General features: G+C 41.5%; 1 protein-coding gene and 1 long non-coding RNA gene across 9 annotated transcripts in view; one reads left to right on the top strand and one right to left on the bottom strand.

The window, feature by feature from the left end:
- Window positions 1-19,013, bottom strand: part of BRF1 (BRF1, RNA polymerase III transcription initiation factor 90 kDa subunit) — a 163,338-nt gene that overhangs the window by 29,968 nt on the left and 114,357 nt on the right. For all 8 annotated transcript variants that reach the window (XM_421405.8, XM_046941974.1, XM_046941975.1 and 5 more), the window contains 4 exons: window positions 18,692-18,753; window positions 16,234-16,315; window positions 16,081-16,136; window positions 14,018-14,274 (listed from right to left, as the gene is read on the bottom strand). In XM_421405.8, coding sequence (XP_421405.2) covers window positions 14,018-14,274; window positions 16,081-16,136; window positions 16,234-16,315; window positions 18,692-18,753 — 457 coding nt within the window. The remainder of the gene's footprint in view (window positions 1-14,017; window positions 14,275-16,080; window positions 16,137-16,233; window positions 16,316-18,691; window positions 18,754-19,013) is intronic.
- On the top strand, window positions 624-3,731 carry LOC107053568. The gene is made up of 2 exons (XR_001466941.3): window positions 624-746; window positions 3,257-3,731. It is a non-coding gene; the product is annotated as an uncharacterized LOC107053568 (long non-coding RNA).

Genomic DNA, 19,013 nt, shown 5'->3' on the forward strand with positions numbered 1-19,013 from the left:
CACCTGTGAGCCTCAGCAAAACAAAAACAGCATAAGTAACACTGACAGATAGCTGACACAAGCTAAAGAAAGGTGACGCCGTTAAACACAAGGCTGTCCCCAAAATTACTGCACCAAAGAAAGGAAGAGAAAATATCTGTAGCAATAGGCACGGAGAGCATGCTCAGTAAGTTATCAGGGACAGCTCTAACACCCGTTGGCAAGAATTCAGGTGTTCTTAAGTGGATTGTTTTACCATTTCCTTCCAAGAGCGTGCACAAAGCCTGAGAGCATGCACTCGTCCATCGATGTGCCTGGTTAGGGGCTGACTCTCACAGCTCCTTGCACACATACCAAAACACACAGCTCCACCTCCAGACAGCGTGAACCAGAGTCCACCGAGGGCAGTGGGATAAAAGCCAGCCCTACATATGTTACAATGCAGAAAATCTTAAGGTGATTCACGAATAAAAAGTTGGAGTGATTGAAATCACTTATCTAAAACCTTCCCTACCTCATCTTAATGACCTTATTAAAGCAGCTATGTTTAAATTCCTCTTTAAAAACACCCTTAAATATCAGCGCTTCCACAGCTCCTGTGACTTTGACCCTCGAGTTACGGTGGTAAATTAAGAGCGTTTAAATCATTTCAGATTTACCTTATTAAGACAGTTTAAATTGGAAGCTGGCCAGATCTCTCCAAAGCTGTGAAGTGGAGCAGCATACAGGAGAGAGGAGCTCCGCTGTGCTCTGGAGCCTGCTTGACTGTAAGTTACATCTTCTATAACAGCCTGAAAATCGTTACCTACCTTTACAATGGCCTGAAACTGGAGCCCAGTATGGGTACCCCCAGCCCCAGTATGTCTCCCACAGCTCTTAAAACTACGGGCCGTAGAGATGAAGGATATTGGAAGTATGGATTACCGTAATAGAAAAAAAATCTTGGTTTCATTTGCTTTAAAATGGGCTTTAAAATGAAATCAACAGATACTGAGATTGAAAAGAGAGGGAAAGTAATTTAGACAAAAATGCATCTGTTACTGAAGTTGGCCTCTAGTAAGCTCTCTGCAAAAAACATCTTCAATCTGGGTTTCCCTGAGTTGCAAATCCTATCAGCAAATGCGGAACCATGAACTTGAGTTTTCTAGTCTCTGCTCCTCACTGAAAAGCTAATATAATGCTGTGCTTAATATCTCTTAGCTACCAACACTGCAACAAAATAGTCACTATATACTACTGCAAACTCACTCCAGGCCTCGGATCTCAGAATTCCCTAATTTAAGACCTGCTTATGTTCTAAGGAATAATCTCAAATCGCAACCCAAAGCTAACAGAAAAACTGCAGCCTAGCAATCACTGGATCTTAGAAATGTTTTCTGCCAATGCTCCTAATGAGGTAGAAATAAATGCAGAAAAAACTGCTTCTTCCTCTAACAGCTATTTAAGGGACCTTTTCGGTAAAACTTGTCTTTTTTATCTGTATTCACACGTGTATATATATATATATAATGCATGTATGTGTGTGAATATATTTATATGCATATATATATATTAAGTCCAGAAACAAAAGATCACCATGTGCTGAAAGACGCACAAACTATGAGTTTTATCTACCCCTGATGAGAACACAGGAAGCACCTGAAAATATTGATCCAAGAAAAGCAGCCAGCCCTCCATCCAGCCTTGGGCAGATGACTCAGGGGGTCGGGCTCCCCATCCATCACGCAGGAGATGGGCATTGTTTGGAGCAGGCAGAGGCTGCAGACTGAATGCCTGCATCGAATGACAGCAGCGGTGCTGCTCTGTGTTGTTGGTGCCAGCGGGTGAAGGCTCCGGAGCAGGCAGGCTGCTGCCTCCTGATAAATCACCCCAAAGCACAATGGGACCCTCGAAGACAACTGTGTCTATGGATCTCTTTTGATGTGAAGGGCTTTCCGATCTCTTCAGGTTGGATAGACAGAGGGGCAACCAGGGTCTGCAAAGGTCAGCAAGATGAGATTTGTTTGTATAAAACAGGCACCTTTCAACCCAGAGCTCTGTAGCTAGTAAGTCACTTGCTAGTAAGTTACTTTACATTATATAAAATTCATGATTTCTTGCGGCTTATACTCAACTCACTTCACATAGGACTCACTTCATTAGTTACAGGAAAAAAAATAAGCACAAACCTAACGGTTTAAAACCCTTGATTAGACATTTCTTTTCCTCCATCCTCTGTTTGTGTAGTGTAACAGAATCACAGGGGTTGGAAGGGTCCTCAAAAGGTCATTGAGTCCTACCCCCCCCCGCTAAAGCAGGTTCCTGCAATAGGTCACACAGGTAGGCGTCCAGACAGGACTTGAATATCTCCATAGCAGACCCCATAACCTCTCTGGACAGGCTGTTCCAGTGCTCCATCACCCTTACCATAAAGAAGTGCTTTCACATGTTAGTATGGAACTTCCTATGTGCAAGTTTTAGGCCATTACTCCTTGTCCTGTTGTTACATACCACCAAGAGGAGCCTGGCCTCTTCCATCCTGAACAGAACTGAGCAGTCATTTCATGCTTTTAGTGCTCATGAATCAGGCTTACGTTCATGAGATGTATGGCACAGACTATCTGAGCTGTAAAATATCAACGATTTCTGACCAGTAGCTCATCAAAAGCATTCAGAAGGAAGAAAACCGTATGGAAATGTCATATGCAGATCAAAACTGATAACTACATTTTGGCTGTATAAAATAGTTTTGTAATTCTTGCTATACGTTATGCCATAAGATCAAGAATGTTCACAAAGCATCTATACATACCACCACACTGGTCAGATGAGATACATCAATACAATCTTAAATGGATTCTATGAAGCACTGTTTTTAAGGACACTTTCTTAACCCAGTTAAAGCAAATTTCTTCACTTCCCCAACTCTGTCCTGGTGAAAAGAAACAAGAATATTTTAAAAAAATAACAGGAAAATGAAAATATGGCTCCACAGATGAAAAGTAGCTTCTGTGTCTACAGGAATTTAAGGAAATTTAAGTCATATAGAGTCATAGAATCATCAGGGTTGGAAAAGACCTCCAAGATCATCCAGTCCCATCATCCACCTACCAATACTTCCCCACTAAACCATGTCAGTATAACATCAGACCGTCTCTGTATTCAGAATATCTCCTATGATGAGACTGAAGCTTTTTCATCAAGTCCTCTCTTATGGTTTAGGAGTACAGCATGTTCTGATTTTAAATATAAGTCATATAAAAATTATTGGGTCTTAATGTCAGATTTTATGTTCCAGATTATCCAAAGGTAAAAACATTATTTGGACTGGACCAGGTCATAGGAAAAGAAAGGTCATACTTCACCAATGCGTTTAGAGGATTTGAAGAGGCAGAGCCTGCATCGTAAATAAACACATCAGCAATAAACATATGGCACATGACTGAGAGACTTTAATGATCCTAATGTCGCAAACATTGCCTGGAGGAAGAGGAGGAGAGGCTGCAGAGGGCACAGCCTGATGAAGGAATGCCCATAAGAAGTCTACAGGAGGCATCAGACAGCAACATGAGCAACCCAGAGTGTTCTCCTACCTGAAATGCTCCACAAAAAACCTGCACAAAGAGTTAAATTTTCTTCCACTTCGTTCCCATCTTCCTTTTTTTCTGCAATATTTTAAAAGGTATGAATGAAGTGCAAACATGTTTAAGATGTGCTATATTTGCCGATCATTTTTGAAGCCAGTATTGCTTAATAAAGAGTGCTTGCACACAGTTCATTTGGCAGAAAATAAATAGAAAAAGAGCAAGTGTCTAAATCAACATCACCTAAATAGTGTTCTTAGACAAAAAATTAACCCATGGAGTGACTTTTCAACTCAATAACTGGAAGGGCCCTCCTGCAGCCTCCAGGAGCTGGGCAGCAGGTGATGCTCATTGCGTATCTGACCTTCCTGCCCTGCAATAACCAGTCCCACATCCTAGAACACCCTGATTTCTGCTTTGCTTCTCTCCATCTAATCACTTGATTCTCCACTGATTTTAATCTCTGCTATTAATTCATCAGCCGATTGATTGAACTGCAATCTGATGACTGTGTTGCTCAGTGTTTTAGTTAGGATTCCAAGTTATCTGTTTCTTTACTGCTGCATGATAAAATCCATGCAGAAGTACACAACACTATTTTTCTATTAAAGTCATCACACCACCACTCTAGTCAAGCAAAGATAACCTTATAAAATAAAAACTCCAGCCATTTCATTCTCCTTCCAAATCTGTACGCTGTTCCTTCATAATTCAGTTCCCCAAACGCTCAGATTAAATAGATAACTTTTAAAAGACAACTACGCTGTAAATATATATCTTTCACATAAACACCACATTTAAAACAGTTTCTGACTACAGAGACGGCAGACTATTAATGTATGCCCAGCACTTCTATCCTGAATGGGACCTCAGAGCGCTGTGTCCAAGGTTCTTCCTATGCTTGAATATTCAACTTCAGGTATCAATACAGATTCCAGATCTGTTCACACCGCATGTCCCTCAACGCATCCTTTCCCTGCCAGCTATTACAGCCCTGCTTGAAAAGAAACATCTCCAGTTTTGGCAGAGAGGGTGGGGAAGTTAGCTCGGTTGCTGCAGATGCTGAACTCAGCAATCAGTTCGTTCAGTCCATTGCTGGAGGAGGATGGAAATGCTGGGCAGGAACTTCTGTCTTAGAATCAATTGGAAATTCAACAACAGGATTTGCTGTATATATCTTCCAAGAACACATTTAGAAGTCATCTCAATGTGTTTCATCCTATTTTTAGCAATAAATGCAACAAGGTAAAACTGAAATCAGTCAGCACACCAGCAACATCACTGGGTAATGGAACAGCACTTACATAAATGACTGAGTTACAGTACAGTGGCCAATTTAAAACTAATTATGCAGATTCTGCTAAATATTCTGTCAGCAACACAGTACCTCAAGTTTTACAACAAACTGCCATAACTTTCCAATATTTTATCCAGCTGTGGTGAAAGAACAGCAATCACAGCCACATATGATTGCCAGTCACCCAGCCTGGTAATGTACACAAACATGAAGAAATAAAATGCTTCCTGTAGCTGCTCTCCAGGTTTGGGTATCAATATTGAAGAATAACATATGGTCTATCCTACTGAGAACAAGGCAACTTTTTACTTGTTTTGTCCCGTTTCTTTGAAGTACTTAATAAATACCCACTGAAAACTCAACCTCATTGGCAAATGTAAAGCACATCAGCCATACTCTTCCCTTGTCTTACATTAAGGAAATGAGCAAATACATACTGTGAAGATCAACGAACAGACCCTGCTGGACCAGAATCAAGAGAAATATAAATTCAGAAATCAACCGTTTTCCATTCATAAAATAAAAAAGAAAGCATAAAAATCTACAGACTAATGATGTGAGCATTTCACAGCACCCAAACACTCTTGGCTGTGACAGCAGAACATGCACCTTTAGGTTTGGACAGCACTTCGTCTTTCCTTGCTTCTTCCCACCGCCCTCCTCCCCCAGATCACATACAACTACTGCTAAGACACTATTAAAGTGTGCATACATATTTATATTAAGCCTCCTGTTAGACATACCAAGTCCAATTTGGAAGAAGAGAATCATAGAGCGCTTTCTTCTAATAAACCCGAAAATGAGAATATACACAAACAAGGAGCTCACAATACAAGTTTCATGCAAAATTATGTTCTGGGCTAAAATTGCTCCTCCTTGGTCTTCGATGGAAGATGAAATTACTTCAGACAGTCAGAGAAATCCATCTGCGTTTTTGCACTGCCCAGCTGACCTCCCCTGGCATCCAACAAGGAGACCATTTTCGAGCGGGAGGCGGAAAAGCAATATCCAATTTATATTAAACAAACAACAAGGCTGCTGTGAAAAGAAGGAGCCTTGACCTGGGTCTGGGCCACAAGGTCAGCCAGATCAATGCCTTTTTAGTTTTAAATTGAAGGCTTTCTAATTACTGTGGGTAAAAGGAGCCAAGCACTGGATTTGGCAGAAACTTGTTACGGCTGAAACGCTCACACAGCTCTACGTGTGTCTTCACCCTGTCTTGAAGGGTTTATATTTATAAGGTTCTCCAAGTATCTCGTAAGATTAAACAGCTCAGGAATACTCCTCCGCGGTGGCAACAGACCATATTCCCTTACGCTTACACTGAGCCAAATTCTGACAACATTAAAAGTCTGTACTATAAAATTTGAATGCTCTTAATGAATGATGTACAACTAGAGATGATTTGCAGCATCGCTGAACTTACATAAATTGGTTCACATTGAGAAAGCTTTTTAATGCCATTTCTCCTACCACTGAGCCATACCAGGGGCTTTTGTCTCCGATTATATTTTACAGAGAGAAGAATACAGACAGCTTTGTTGCAGTACTGAAATTTTAGTATTTTAAATTCCAGTACTCTAAAGCAAATGACTGCAGAACGTTTATGGAACTGATCTACTAAACAGCTGGAGTAACTAGAGTAAACATCAAGTCCTGACAAACACTCCCAGCTGCTGGATGGAGAGGTTTGGGAAGTTTTACAAGAATCTTTCCCTTTCCTTCCGTCCCATCTCAGTGTGAAGAGTTGGAGGCAGAGGAACGCCCTTCTGCTGGCTCCTCTCTCCCAGGTGTCTCGGTGGCTGCTGCCCAGCTCTGCATACGCACAACTGAGTGGTGTACGCAGAAGAAACGCATTTCTCCTCCCTTGTTCTCACTTAGCGAGGAGGGAAGGACTGAGGTCATCTGATCTGAGCGCTCACAGATTTTAGCACACACGTTCACTTTACAAAACGTTGGGCCTGATGAGTTTCTCCCCACCTCTCGCCTCCGGTTTATCTCCTTACAAAAAGCTTCTCAGCCCACATGAAGAGCAGAAACCTGCACCTCCAGCCAGGCTACAATGTTCTGATGGGCTTCACTAAATCAACTCCTCAAACTTACTGTGAACAAGCAAGCAAATGCATGTCAGCTCCTTCCAAGGCCCTTGGTAAAGCTCTCCCCCAGACAGCCACCTTCGGCATCGCAGATGCATGAACTGAAGAGCAGAGGCTCGGAAGGGCTGAATTCATTTCTTCTTGGCTTTGTTTTTTTTGTAAATAAAATGCTAACAATAATTTGCATAAACGTGTCCCTCTAAAGTTACAAGACTGGAAAATACTTGCAAGATTTATTTTAAGTGGTGGTACTTATCAAATGTCACCGTTTTCCTGTTTAAAATGGCTAATCATTTTGATTAACCTTTGATTTAAATGATTATATACCACAGCAAAGCACAAACATACATCCAATTACACTCCACAGAATTTCTCAAAGCAGGAATCACATAAAAAAACAGTTATGTTGGAGCGGCTGGAGAACGTATTTACCAAGTGCAGAAGATTCAAACTGTGACGCAAGGCCGGGCTGGATGTGGCTCTGGGCAGCCTGGTCTGCTGGTTGGTGACCCTGCACATGGCCGGGGGGTTGAAACTCAATGATCATTGTGGTCCTTTTCAACCCAGGCCATTCTGTGATTCCATGATGCGCCCGCATGGGAAGGCTCTCACATGCACATTCATACCCAGGAATCAGAAGTGGATAATCCCACAGCCAACAAGAGAGTGCTTCGGGAGGAAACACCGAAATGCCAACCAAAAATCGTCACGCTACAGAAGAAACTCCCAACTACCATCTCAACATGAGCTCCCAGTATCTTCTGCAAGGAATTTTGTCTCTGTTGGGAAATTTGTGCTAGTACGTTTGTCACATAAGAAAAGAAGGCCTGAAGCACTGCGTAAGATGAGAAATAAAGTTTAATATCTCACTTTGAGTAATACATATGAATTCCAAGCCATGTAATAGACTTCAAAGCAGAGAGGGAAAAAACAGCCTATCAAAGGTAAATTAGACAAAGAGCTGAAGGCAATACTGAAAAAATAAAAATTAATGGTGGAAAAATTAAAGAATATAAAAACACTCTTAAGATCTCATCTCAAAGGACCAATTTGTAAGGAGAATACATACTAAAGTTGGTTCAGAAAAGACTTTCAAAAGCCTCACATCTGCCAGACATGAGGACTTCTCCCTCCTGAGCAGCTCTGCTTCATCATGAAGAGCTTGCCCATGGGTATCCTTGCAGATGCCTGGCAGCCCAGCAGTCCCCACTGCGCCCCCTACAATCAAAGGACCTCTCAGATACCCACTTCCAAATCTCTTAAACTATTGTTGCAATGTTATTTTTCCTAACGAAAGAGGTTCTGAAACAACTCGCTTCTATACACAGTGAATCAAGGGTATAGAGATGCATACATTCTTGAATTAATGAACGACCACTTGAGTCTATTTGGTATAAAGGATAGCTAGAAACATAATAGAAATATCACTTTCAAGGTTTTTCAGACACTCGAGCATCCCTTGGATTACTCAAATTGAGTTTTGTCTCATGCAGTTCTGGATTGATCTAAGTAATCTGGAAAAACTGAGTTCACCCTCTTCCCCTCCGCAAACACCAGTCTCATAATATAAAATAAACTAAAAGTACTGTGCATTAAAAAAAAAATGTCTGCTTTGAGTTTATAAAAATAAATCATAAGCCATAGCAAATGTAGAACAAGCATCATGGGCGCTCCGATTTGCAGCTGGGTTAGCAGCAGCACAGCAGTACGGCACTCAGCACCTGCCTGGGCAACACAACTGAAAATAAAGGGTTGTCATTAGCAGTAATCCTGGATGTGGGGCTTCTTCTCTTCCTATTCCCAAGAAAAGAACAGACAGGTTCTGCCAGATGCTCGCAGAGTTAATAACTACATGGAAGAGGCAGCGTCGGGCCAAGCATATTGCACAGCGCTCGCTGCCCTTGCACACCCAGACCAAGCACCCAGGAAGGGACGAAGCCTGCAGCTGCCAATGCTGTTTCTCTGAAATAACTTTACCAAAAGTTAGTCAATTAGGCTTCTGCTCTTATTTTACCCCTTATGGGAATCTGACTTCAATCAGAGCCAAGAAAGTACCAGGCAACTCATTGTGTTTAAATGAGATGCCAAACATGGGGCTGTAGAAAGCATCCTGAATAATCTCCCTCGTAATAAAGGAGATTTTTCATATAATTATAGAATCACAGAATGCCTCATGTTGGAGGGGACCTTAAAGATCACCTAGCGCCAGCCTCCTGCCATAGCAGGACTGCCATTCCCCAGCTCAGGCTGCCCAGAGCCCCATCCATGGCTTTGGGCACCTCTAGGGATGGGGCACCCACATCTCTGGGCAGCAATGCCAGGGCCTCACCGCCCCCTGAGTAAAGAATTTCTTACCTAACATCTATGATAAATCTCCTCTCTTTTAATTTAAAGCCACTCCCCCTTGTCCTATTGCTATCAGACTGCGTAACAAGTCGGTCCCTCTCCTGCGTGTAAGCCTTCAGGTACTGGAAGGCCTCAATGAGGTCTCCTCAGAGCCTCCTCTTTTCCAAGCTAATTTTTCTCAGGTTGTGACATCTTCTGAGAAGTCAACCAAAACACATCAGGGGCAGATGCTAAGCCAAAGCATCCCTTAAGGCCAGGACTGAGCCCCGCAGCCCCAGGCACTGCACTGGGGGGGAGCATTACCAGCAGAAGGACACAAGCAAGACAACGTAGAGAACGTGGTGGTGAAACTCAAAATTTAATCAAACCTGAAATCTCTACCAAGGGCTTTTGTCATATTTGCAGCAAGCTTGATTTGGTTTTCTATTACATATTCATATGCTTCCATTCAGAACAACCTTGTTTCATTACAGTGGATTCAGCTGCGCTTTGCAGTCCTGCTCCACTTCTTCCAAGGCAAATTCTTTAGGAGATTAACCTGACACATTTATTCCCCTGATGATATATCCCGTCCTCTCTAATATCGTTACCAATTTCAAGTACACAGCAATAAATGGGCATAAAATTTTTAAAAAGTAGTGACTTGAAAGCTTTTTTGTTCCCACATTTTCTTGGAACAACACATTTCACTTTGCAAGCAAGATTCAGCTCAAGCAAATACAAAATAAATTATTTAGCTCCCAACCAAAAGCTCGCAGACTCTGTTTTTAGTGGACTTGAAGCTCAAACTGGAGTTTAGGTTTTAAGTAGCTCAAAGTGGCAATTGCTCTTCTCTGGGAGCTCAACACATTCGTCTTCTGTGACGCCTGCTTCATATGCACAGAAGACATTAGTGAAGATAAAACGTGCAACTGGTAATTGAAATTAAAGTTGCAATCTCTATTACGGTAATATCCACTGTGCCACATCTCTGTAACACACAGTGAAATAGCTTTTGCTTCTGAAGCAGCAACCGTGATACCCACCAGAACCAAAAAAACCCCTAACCCGATGCACTGAGAAATGCAGTGAAATACATTCACAAAAAATAAACTTCCCTAAAATCGCTTACATTGTTTTTACTATTTGCACACCATCTTGACAGATACATTAAGTACAACTCCAGTACACTTAGGGAAAATGTGCCTATAAAAAGCATGTCTTTTTCTAATACTCACAAAGTGGCACAGTATTCAGTTTTTTCACCCAGAGGGTGGTGACACACTGGAACAGGTTGCCCAAGGAGGCTGTGGATGCCCCATCCCTGGAGGCATCCAAGGCCAGGCTGGATGTGGCTCTGGGCGGCCTGGTCTGCTGGTTGGCAACCCTGCACATAGCAGGGGGATGGAACTCAATGGTCATTGTGGTCCTTTGGAAAACCAGACCTTTCTATGATTCTATGATTCTATTCATGGTAAAGAAAACTGTTCAAAAATCCAGTTTGTTTTTGAGAATATTGGGGAATATGGTATATGCTCATCTAAAAAGGGTGGACTCTGCACTAACCTTGGAGTTAATTCCTTCAATGTACCTTCCTGAGAAAACTTGAGGAACAATTCCAAGATTTCAAAATTGAGAATTCTGAAGAAATAGGGCTGAGATGAACGATACGTTCTTTAGCTCCAAGTAACTATTAAGTTAATGCTGATTATAATAGCTTTGATGTGATTGAAAGACTATCCCACAGAAGCACGCTCCCTGAGGATGGTTAGCATTCCAACTCTTCATAAATTTCTTGCAAATCAACAACTTTTTACAATGCTTAACAGACTAACACTGCTAACTAACTGCTATTTTACATCACATTAGAAAACAAAGACACTGCAGCACGTCTGGCCGTGGCAACCACGTCTTTAAATGAACATCTGAAGTCCTCTTCCCAGAAATAAAAGTGCAGCATATTTTACAGCAAGAGACGATTTGAAAAATGGAGATAAACCTCCTGCTTCCAAGGTGCTACATACTGGATAGGAAGGTGGTTTCTGAGACACGTGACGAAGTCAGCTGTGTTTATAGGACCTCTGCTTGCACATGGAAAGCAATCAAATCTACTCTCCTAATCTCATACCTTTACAGGAGTAGTCATTTAATCACCAAGAAGCAGTATTCCTTTCCTAGTCCTAATTGGGATCAGGACTAAATCAGCTGCTCTTTAAATCCTGACTACATCTAAAGGACTGCAGCAAAGCACAGTTATGCAAGGTGCTGCTGCAGTCACATACAGCTTGCTAAATATTTCAGACATACCGAGCTGAATAGGCTGGACTGTAAATCACTACAAACCAAAACAGTTAGCAAGAACTCCACAAATGCCTCCTGGACAATGCTACATTATGTGCTTCATTCATTTTCTAATGAGCAATGTTCCGGGTTTTTATTATTATTAATTGCATATAAATTGCCATTATTTTTGTATCACTGGGAAAGTATTTAGCCATTCACCTCTCAGAGGAACAATGCTGAACAAAGGAAATGAATGCATGGCATATTAGAACAACGCAAAACACAGAAATTTATGCATGCCATTTAAAAGACATGGCATTCAGACTACTAGCAAAAAATCAAAAGTATGTCATAAATCTTTAATGGTAAGAAATAAAAAACTAATGGTTTGCCAAGTCCTTGATATTATTTAATCAGGAACGTTGCCTACTTCTGGAGTGCAAAATCTTAACTACGTATCTGCATGTATCTCCAACCTTCTCTGAAGTGCTCTGCTGCAAAATTCATTGTATCTAAGATCTGCTAATCATCATCAGGAAACTGTTATGCATCTTAAGGACGTACTTTAGGCACTCAAGAGGAAAAATAAACACATTTTATTAGCTGCTTTTGGAAAATACTGATTTGTGTATTTATTTAGAAACCTTTTCAAGTTGCACCACTGTTAAATTAAATATTTATGGCATGATTTTCCAAAGAGTTTAACACCTGTTAAGGGTTTAACATGCTGGCTTCAACAGGAGCTCCAAGTGCCCAGTGCTGCTGAAAAGCAGGTCTCAGAGGGACGTGGGATGGATGTGCTGAAGTTACTGCTAAGTCCTGAAAAGCAATGAGTCCCTCACAAGCCCGTATTGCCCATCACAGCGTTCCATTTCTCATAACTGCCTCAGAGCCGTGCTTCACTAAGAACTGCAGAAATATGCCTCACTATACCTGTTAAATCCAAAAAAAACCCAAACATATGCCAATGCTGTGAGATAATCCTGAATGCATCTTCACTTTCCTTCTATTAGAAAGTACGTATGTTAAGGTCATTAAACAGGACCTGGAGTAGCACCTTACATAGGAAACTCAAATCCTCAGTGAGTAACGGATTGGAAAGCTGTTGGTATTAGAGAGGTGAGAAGCTGAATGAGGATGAAGCATTTTGATAAAACACAGAATAAAGAAGGAAGAGCAGAAAAACAAAAGACGTTTGTTACATGACAAAGATCCGTATCCCAGGGACAGTGAAGCTAGACACAACTTTGGCTGAGAAGCTAAAAGCACTGGCCTAAGCCAAATGTAAATGGCCAAGTGCAAACCAGGTCACAGTAATGGGTTTGTGTATAGCCATGCCCATACCAGCCTGCCCAGCCTCACCTCCACAGGTAAGGTATACGTTTCCACTCCTTTGCTAATAGATGAATTCTCACACCTTATGGTTGCCTTTCTCTCCCCAAAGCTGCTTCATTCAGGAGGAGAAAATATCACATCTGAAGCACCTCCAGCTGCAGCTCCTTATTGATTTTCACTTCAGACAGCCCCAAAGCCCCCTCCCATGAGCCCTGCCCACCTCAGTGCTGCTGCAGGCAGTGCCATCACCAACCCCAGCTCTCCTCTGCTCCCTCCATCCCTCCCCTGCCCCTCACCCTCCAAACAACAGTATGAAGACATCACCTAGCATTTCTATACTAAATGTCTGAATTTCCTGGTGGTGTAGGGCCTGGAAGCAAAAAACAACATCTTTTAGGCAGTAAATAAATATCTAACAACTAAATAAGATGTTACTATAGAGAGACATCATCCAAATGATCATCCGATGCGATTTCATGAACTGCAGGCTAATAAAACAGTTGAATATCGCAGATAGGACACATCCATCTCCTTCTACACATTACAGCACACCACAAATCTGCCCAGCAAGCCTGAATACTTTGCACATTAAAATAGTAGCTTTCATCACACTATAAAACATTTGCAAATGCAGACCAGAAAACCGACAAGCATATTTACTGTAAAGCTTTATATTTGTGTCACCAATTAACAACAAAAGTTTGGAATAAAACTAAAATAAAAGCTAATCAAAACAGCTAGCTGTCATAACAGATGGGAACTGTATTTTTCAAATGAAGCAAAAAGCCAAAGCTTTCGAGCATTTAATGTCATGTCAGCAGATACAGACAGCCCAGAAAGGGAGGACACCAAATGTCAGGGATATATGAAGAAAAGCTGTTCGTGGCCCAAAGATTGATGGTTATGAATTTCCATTGATTTTTTTTTTCTTCCCCAGAATGATTAACTCACACCAAAACAGACCTTTGATACGCGAACTATAAATAAGTTTCCACTGTGACACTGCAGGCAAAATAAATAAAAACAAGAGCCCGGCATTATTTTAGCCCCAGACAAATGTTTCAGTACCTACATTGTCTGGCTCAGAAAGATACATAGACAGTCTCACAGACAGAGATAGAAATGAACAATTGCAGTACCTTTTTCCCACACTGTTTACAGGGCTGGCTATATTCCTACTGGCAATAGATTTTCTTCTTGACAGCTTCTTGGTGTTGGTGCTGTCATCAGTGCTGTCATCCTCTTTCTTTGGTGTGTTACTTCCTTTGCTGTTCAGGTCCCTTAGCACATTATAATTAATTTTACTTGAGATTTTCTTCTGTTCTAACATCTTTTCAATTGCCTCTCCTGCTGTGCTGGCTTGAATTGGCTCCCGCTTCTTTGCAGCTTTCTTTGGCTTAATTAAAATATAAAATTAGTGATGTAGAGACAAACAAAATGGTTGTGCAGCAGAAGGGCGACCTGTGGCTCAGCAGTCCCTGCACAGGGTGAGTTGGGGACAGGACGGGCGATGGGGCCGAGCCAGGTCAGCACTCTCTGGCCTGGGGCTGAGCAGGACTAAGGCTGAGGGACTTCTATTTCTACAAGAATTCAGTGTAGGCTTTCCCATTTTTGCCAAATGCCCACGCAGCTTATTACAAATTCTTTACCGCACGTTTGTACCGCTGCCAGAAAAGAAACGTGGGCCATTTCTCACATGTGAAAAAATGGAGAGAGCTCCCGTTACAGGAACAGGGACCTTGATAACATCACCCAGCACGTCAATAAATTCCTCTGTCAAAACTACCTTCCAAGTGAGAGGCAAGCTGGGGCACTTCCCTAGGCACTGACAACAGCATTTCGTATGAAGTCCGAAAGCTGCACATCCACCTCTTCCTCAAAATAGCAAAAAGTCAAGAAGATCAGCAGCAGCTTTCTAAGCAGTAATGCTGCTGGAGAGGAAGCAGGGCGCAGCAGCAGCATCACCTGCCCACAGACAGAGGCAACCTCCTCGGCCAAGCACTGCAAGCCCGGCGCTAACACTGCGCGGCAGTTTGATGCTGCACAGACCCAGACAAAGAGAAATGACACCAGGGAACGCTTCTATCTGGGACCAATGCCTAGCTAGGTACAAAAAAGAAAAGATCTTCTGTTTCTCGTTCAGCCTTTTCCTTTTCAAAGGAAGGTTTTAACACCAAGCTCCGCAGGAGATTTATTTTTTAATGTATAATAGCCCCTCTGTTTACCTACATGGGTCAAGTGCTACCTTGAAATTGGAAAGCACTATATTAATCAAGTTCTACTCGAGCTGTCAGAAACAATACAGCCAGAGAAAAACTCCTGTGTTGTCAGAACAAAAAGGTGGGTTGTTTGGGCTACTTCTCAGTGCCAGAGAGTTATACAATTTTGAAAATTGCTGGTAGAATTCCACAGCCCTGGAAGGGTGGGATGAATGAGGAACTCTGAAGCATAAAACAGTGTTTCATTGTCTGGTTTTGTTTTTACTATTGAAATACCTAGGGGAAGTAGGAAACTCTGTCTTTCACATTAGCCAGAAAAGAAAGATACAAGATAGACACATTAAAAACGATCGCGGGTTCTAGTTGCATGTGGAAGATTTGACTTGTCACTTGCTCAATTACACAAAACACTAACGCTGTAAATTGTGAATATACAGCCAATTAGGTTGCTTTAAGCTGCTAAACATGGAGACAGGACGTGCCATTTGTTAACATAACCGTCGCCGTCTTTATGAAAGGTACAACTAAATACTTCTTTAAGTGGCTATAACAAAGACTCTTCAGTTGTCCATAAAGAAATCATTATAGCAAGAGCAGAGGAAGCTGCTAAAGTTAGGGCAAGTACAAACAAATTCCCCATGCACGTGTTAAAAAGGTCAGGCATGTCCTAAAAACTGTATTTAAATAAGTCAGCAATTAGGGGTGCAATCCTAAATGCAAGAAGTAGCTCTGATATTGCCATGCACTGATTTTTTTCCTGATAGTAGCTCAGAATAGACATTTGGGCAAGAAAGTGCTTTGCTCAACACCTGAGAAATTATAGCATTCTATTTATGTAACAGATAAAAATAAATATACTGGGTTTGGCTTGTTTAGTGGTGACCCGTCCCTTTACCCCCCTCCATCCTACACAGGGTGATCAACAGATACAATGCATTTCCAAGACATTTTCAAACAGACACAATTAGCACACAGTTTGATACCTTGTGTTCCTTATAAATCCCAAGTTCTTTCTCTTTTGCTATTCTTGCTTCCTTTTCTGAAAGATGACAAAAGGGTAACCAGCATGAAGATTACACAGACTGCATATTTCAGCCACTATGGCCAAAAGAAGAATTTCAGTCCTACCCACTTACCTTTTTGTTCCTTCAAATAATCTGCATTTTCTTTCATCCACAGCTCTGCTTTTATCTGAGCTTCTGTTTCGTTAAGTATATACTAAAAGACAAAACAAGTTCATCTACTTTCAGAAATTGACTTAAAAATCATAGTGCAAAACTGAACTGAAAAACCACTAACAAGGTCAATTCATATTTTGTTTATTTAAAAAGAATATGTATCTATATGTATAAAAGAAAACATGACCAAGATGCAACAATCAGAGAGCATTTCTAGTAAATTGTGAAGCTGGAAAAAGAACGACCTGCTTTCAAAACACAGTGCTGGGTTTCCAAACTGTGGTGGGGTGGTCGACAGTCATCCAGGACTCATTGTATGTGATTGTAATACTTGATCCATAATTAATCTAGAATGATCTTGTTTTTATGATCTTTTTCAGATGATGTAGGAGAGTATCATGACAACATGGCAGTCTGCAAGTAATTCTGAGAGGTGATGGTGGTCTGTAATTCAAAACAGTATGGGAACCAACCACTGCCTTGCACTACCAAAACAGAAACATGTGTCTGCTAGGTAGGTTTCTGGGAAGGTTTAAGCACAGATACCAAGATTATTAGTTCAATGGTCTGCGTGAATGAAAGCAGCTTAGTTTGTTGGAGATTCAGTCCTCTAGATTTCAGAGAGCTGGGTGCAGTACACACATCTTTTCAGGCTGGATGTGGCTCTGGGCAGCCTGGTCTGGTGGTTGGTGACCCTGCACATAGCAGGGGGGTTGAAACTCAATGATCATTGTGGTCCTTTTCAACCCAGGCCATTCTATGATTCTGTGATCTAAACTTCCTGCAGTTAACCCTACTTAATCACAGCAACATCATTAGTAAGTGCAGAGCTGTAAAGCACCTAGAACTACTCAAATCACAGAAATAAGCAAATAGGTGGGTAGGTAGGCAGCAAGCAGGCTGGCAGGTTGCTAGATAGATCTTGCCTTCAATTTCTCACACACAAATATAAGCCCAGTATTTAGCACAACTGTCTGCAAAGCAAAGGTTCTGTATGGCACATGCTGTCTGGCAATGAGGAACGTCTGAAGAATGGAGAAGACAAACCAGATCATCCTTCATAAAGAAGACAATTTACTTGTAAGCAACGGACCCAAAACTTGTAAAATGATGTTTAAGTGCTAGAAAAACAATCTGAGTTTCTCCATCTTACAGGTTTTAGTAGTCCAGATTTTCTCTAAAGTAAAATGTAGACAGAAGAATTTTATGAGGAAAGTAACTCCAGGCAAATGAAATTAATGTAGGGGGGGTCCTGCCTTGGAGGGCAAACGAGGCGAGCAAGCAGCTGCACAGGTGCTGGTTTATCAGGCCAGTATTTCACTATTTCATCTGTTTCTATTAAAGGTGGGTCATAATAGTAAAACTCTTCCTCATAACTCAGTTATTCGTCTTTCTTATGCTTTTAGCGAGTTCATAATCTTGGGCTTAGAGTATTACAGTCTACTGCCATGGAAATGAACATGAGGTCATAAAAGCAGAGTTATGACCTCACTACGGGCTACAAAGTGGAGAAAAGGTGCTTTTTTCTTTCCCTGTTTTTGTTTTAAAAGACTGATCTGCTCTATGGAAGCCCTTCAGAATCAGCTCTGGGAGCTTTCAGGTTACCAGTCTCCCTGCCCCCTATCCTATTCCATTTCCATGATACTATTCCTCACACCAAGCTCATCTGACCTCAGGCCGAGCATTTGCCTACCTCTCCATTCCTCATATTCAGCAGATCAAGCCCTATTCTCAGCAATCGCTATGAAACCCTTCAGTTTTCAGTGACTGTACTCCAAAAGGAGCTTTAAGCATCAGCGTTATCCATTCAAATTGAACTTCTCATTTCCAACTCGCATGGCGGCTGGAGAGGACATCAGGCCCTGATGGGAGGACTGCGTGTTCATGCACCGACCTGCTGTGTGGCCTTTAACAGGCCATTTCCACAGCTGTCTCTTATACTCAGGCTGTTATGGAAAGGGTACCTTGTGCTGCCACACAAATAATAATAAATCCAGAAGATGCCATGGGAATCTTTTTAAGCACACAGAAGCTGTACCTGCTGCTTCTACAGCCTGTTTCCATGGCAGCCTCATGAGATGAATATACTGTAATTAAATCATGATTTTAGAGATCCACCAAACTTTTAAAAGTTCTTCTAAGAATAAAAGGTATTCTAAAGCATAACTATGCCAGCACAGTAAGAAAGCAGCAGCAGCAGTCCCGTACATACATAAAATCAGCACTAAATTCACAGGCTTGCACGAACATTAGTTTTGACCCCAGATCACTGAAATCACTTGAACCTCTCTATAGATCAGAGGCAAGCACTGCCAGAGTGAAGAGGCAGAGATGGAGAGAATACACCAGATAAGAACCGTTCTTTCTTTCTCAGATATCCAAATGCAGAGAGACTCGGGATAAAAGCGGATCTTACCCTATCTATTTCACTGTCGTCAATTCCACTGAGATCTAATTCACCATCTCCTGTATTTTCACCTACATAAAAGAACACATTTAATTAGCTAGACGTTTCTTCAACATCAATTGCAATTCAAGTCCTGTTGTGAAGTAACACTTCGCCTTTCCTTCTGCATTCATCAGTGAGGTTTAAGAAATTGCTGAGTGTTTTTAATGCGAGGGTATCCACACCAACATGCCCCACATTGAACTAATTTATAACCCAGGAATCAGTATGGTTCTCTTTAGGACCAAAAACCCACCACACATTTCCAAGTGTCCCTTTTTTTCTTCCTTTT

Source organism: Gallus gallus, chromosome 5, assembly GCF_016699485.2.
Source record: "Gallus gallus isolate bGalGal1 chromosome 5, bGalGal1.mat.broiler.GRCg7b, whole genome shotgun sequence".
Classification (NCBI taxonomy): domain Eukaryota; kingdom Metazoa; phylum Chordata; class Aves; order Galliformes; family Phasianidae; genus Gallus; species Gallus gallus.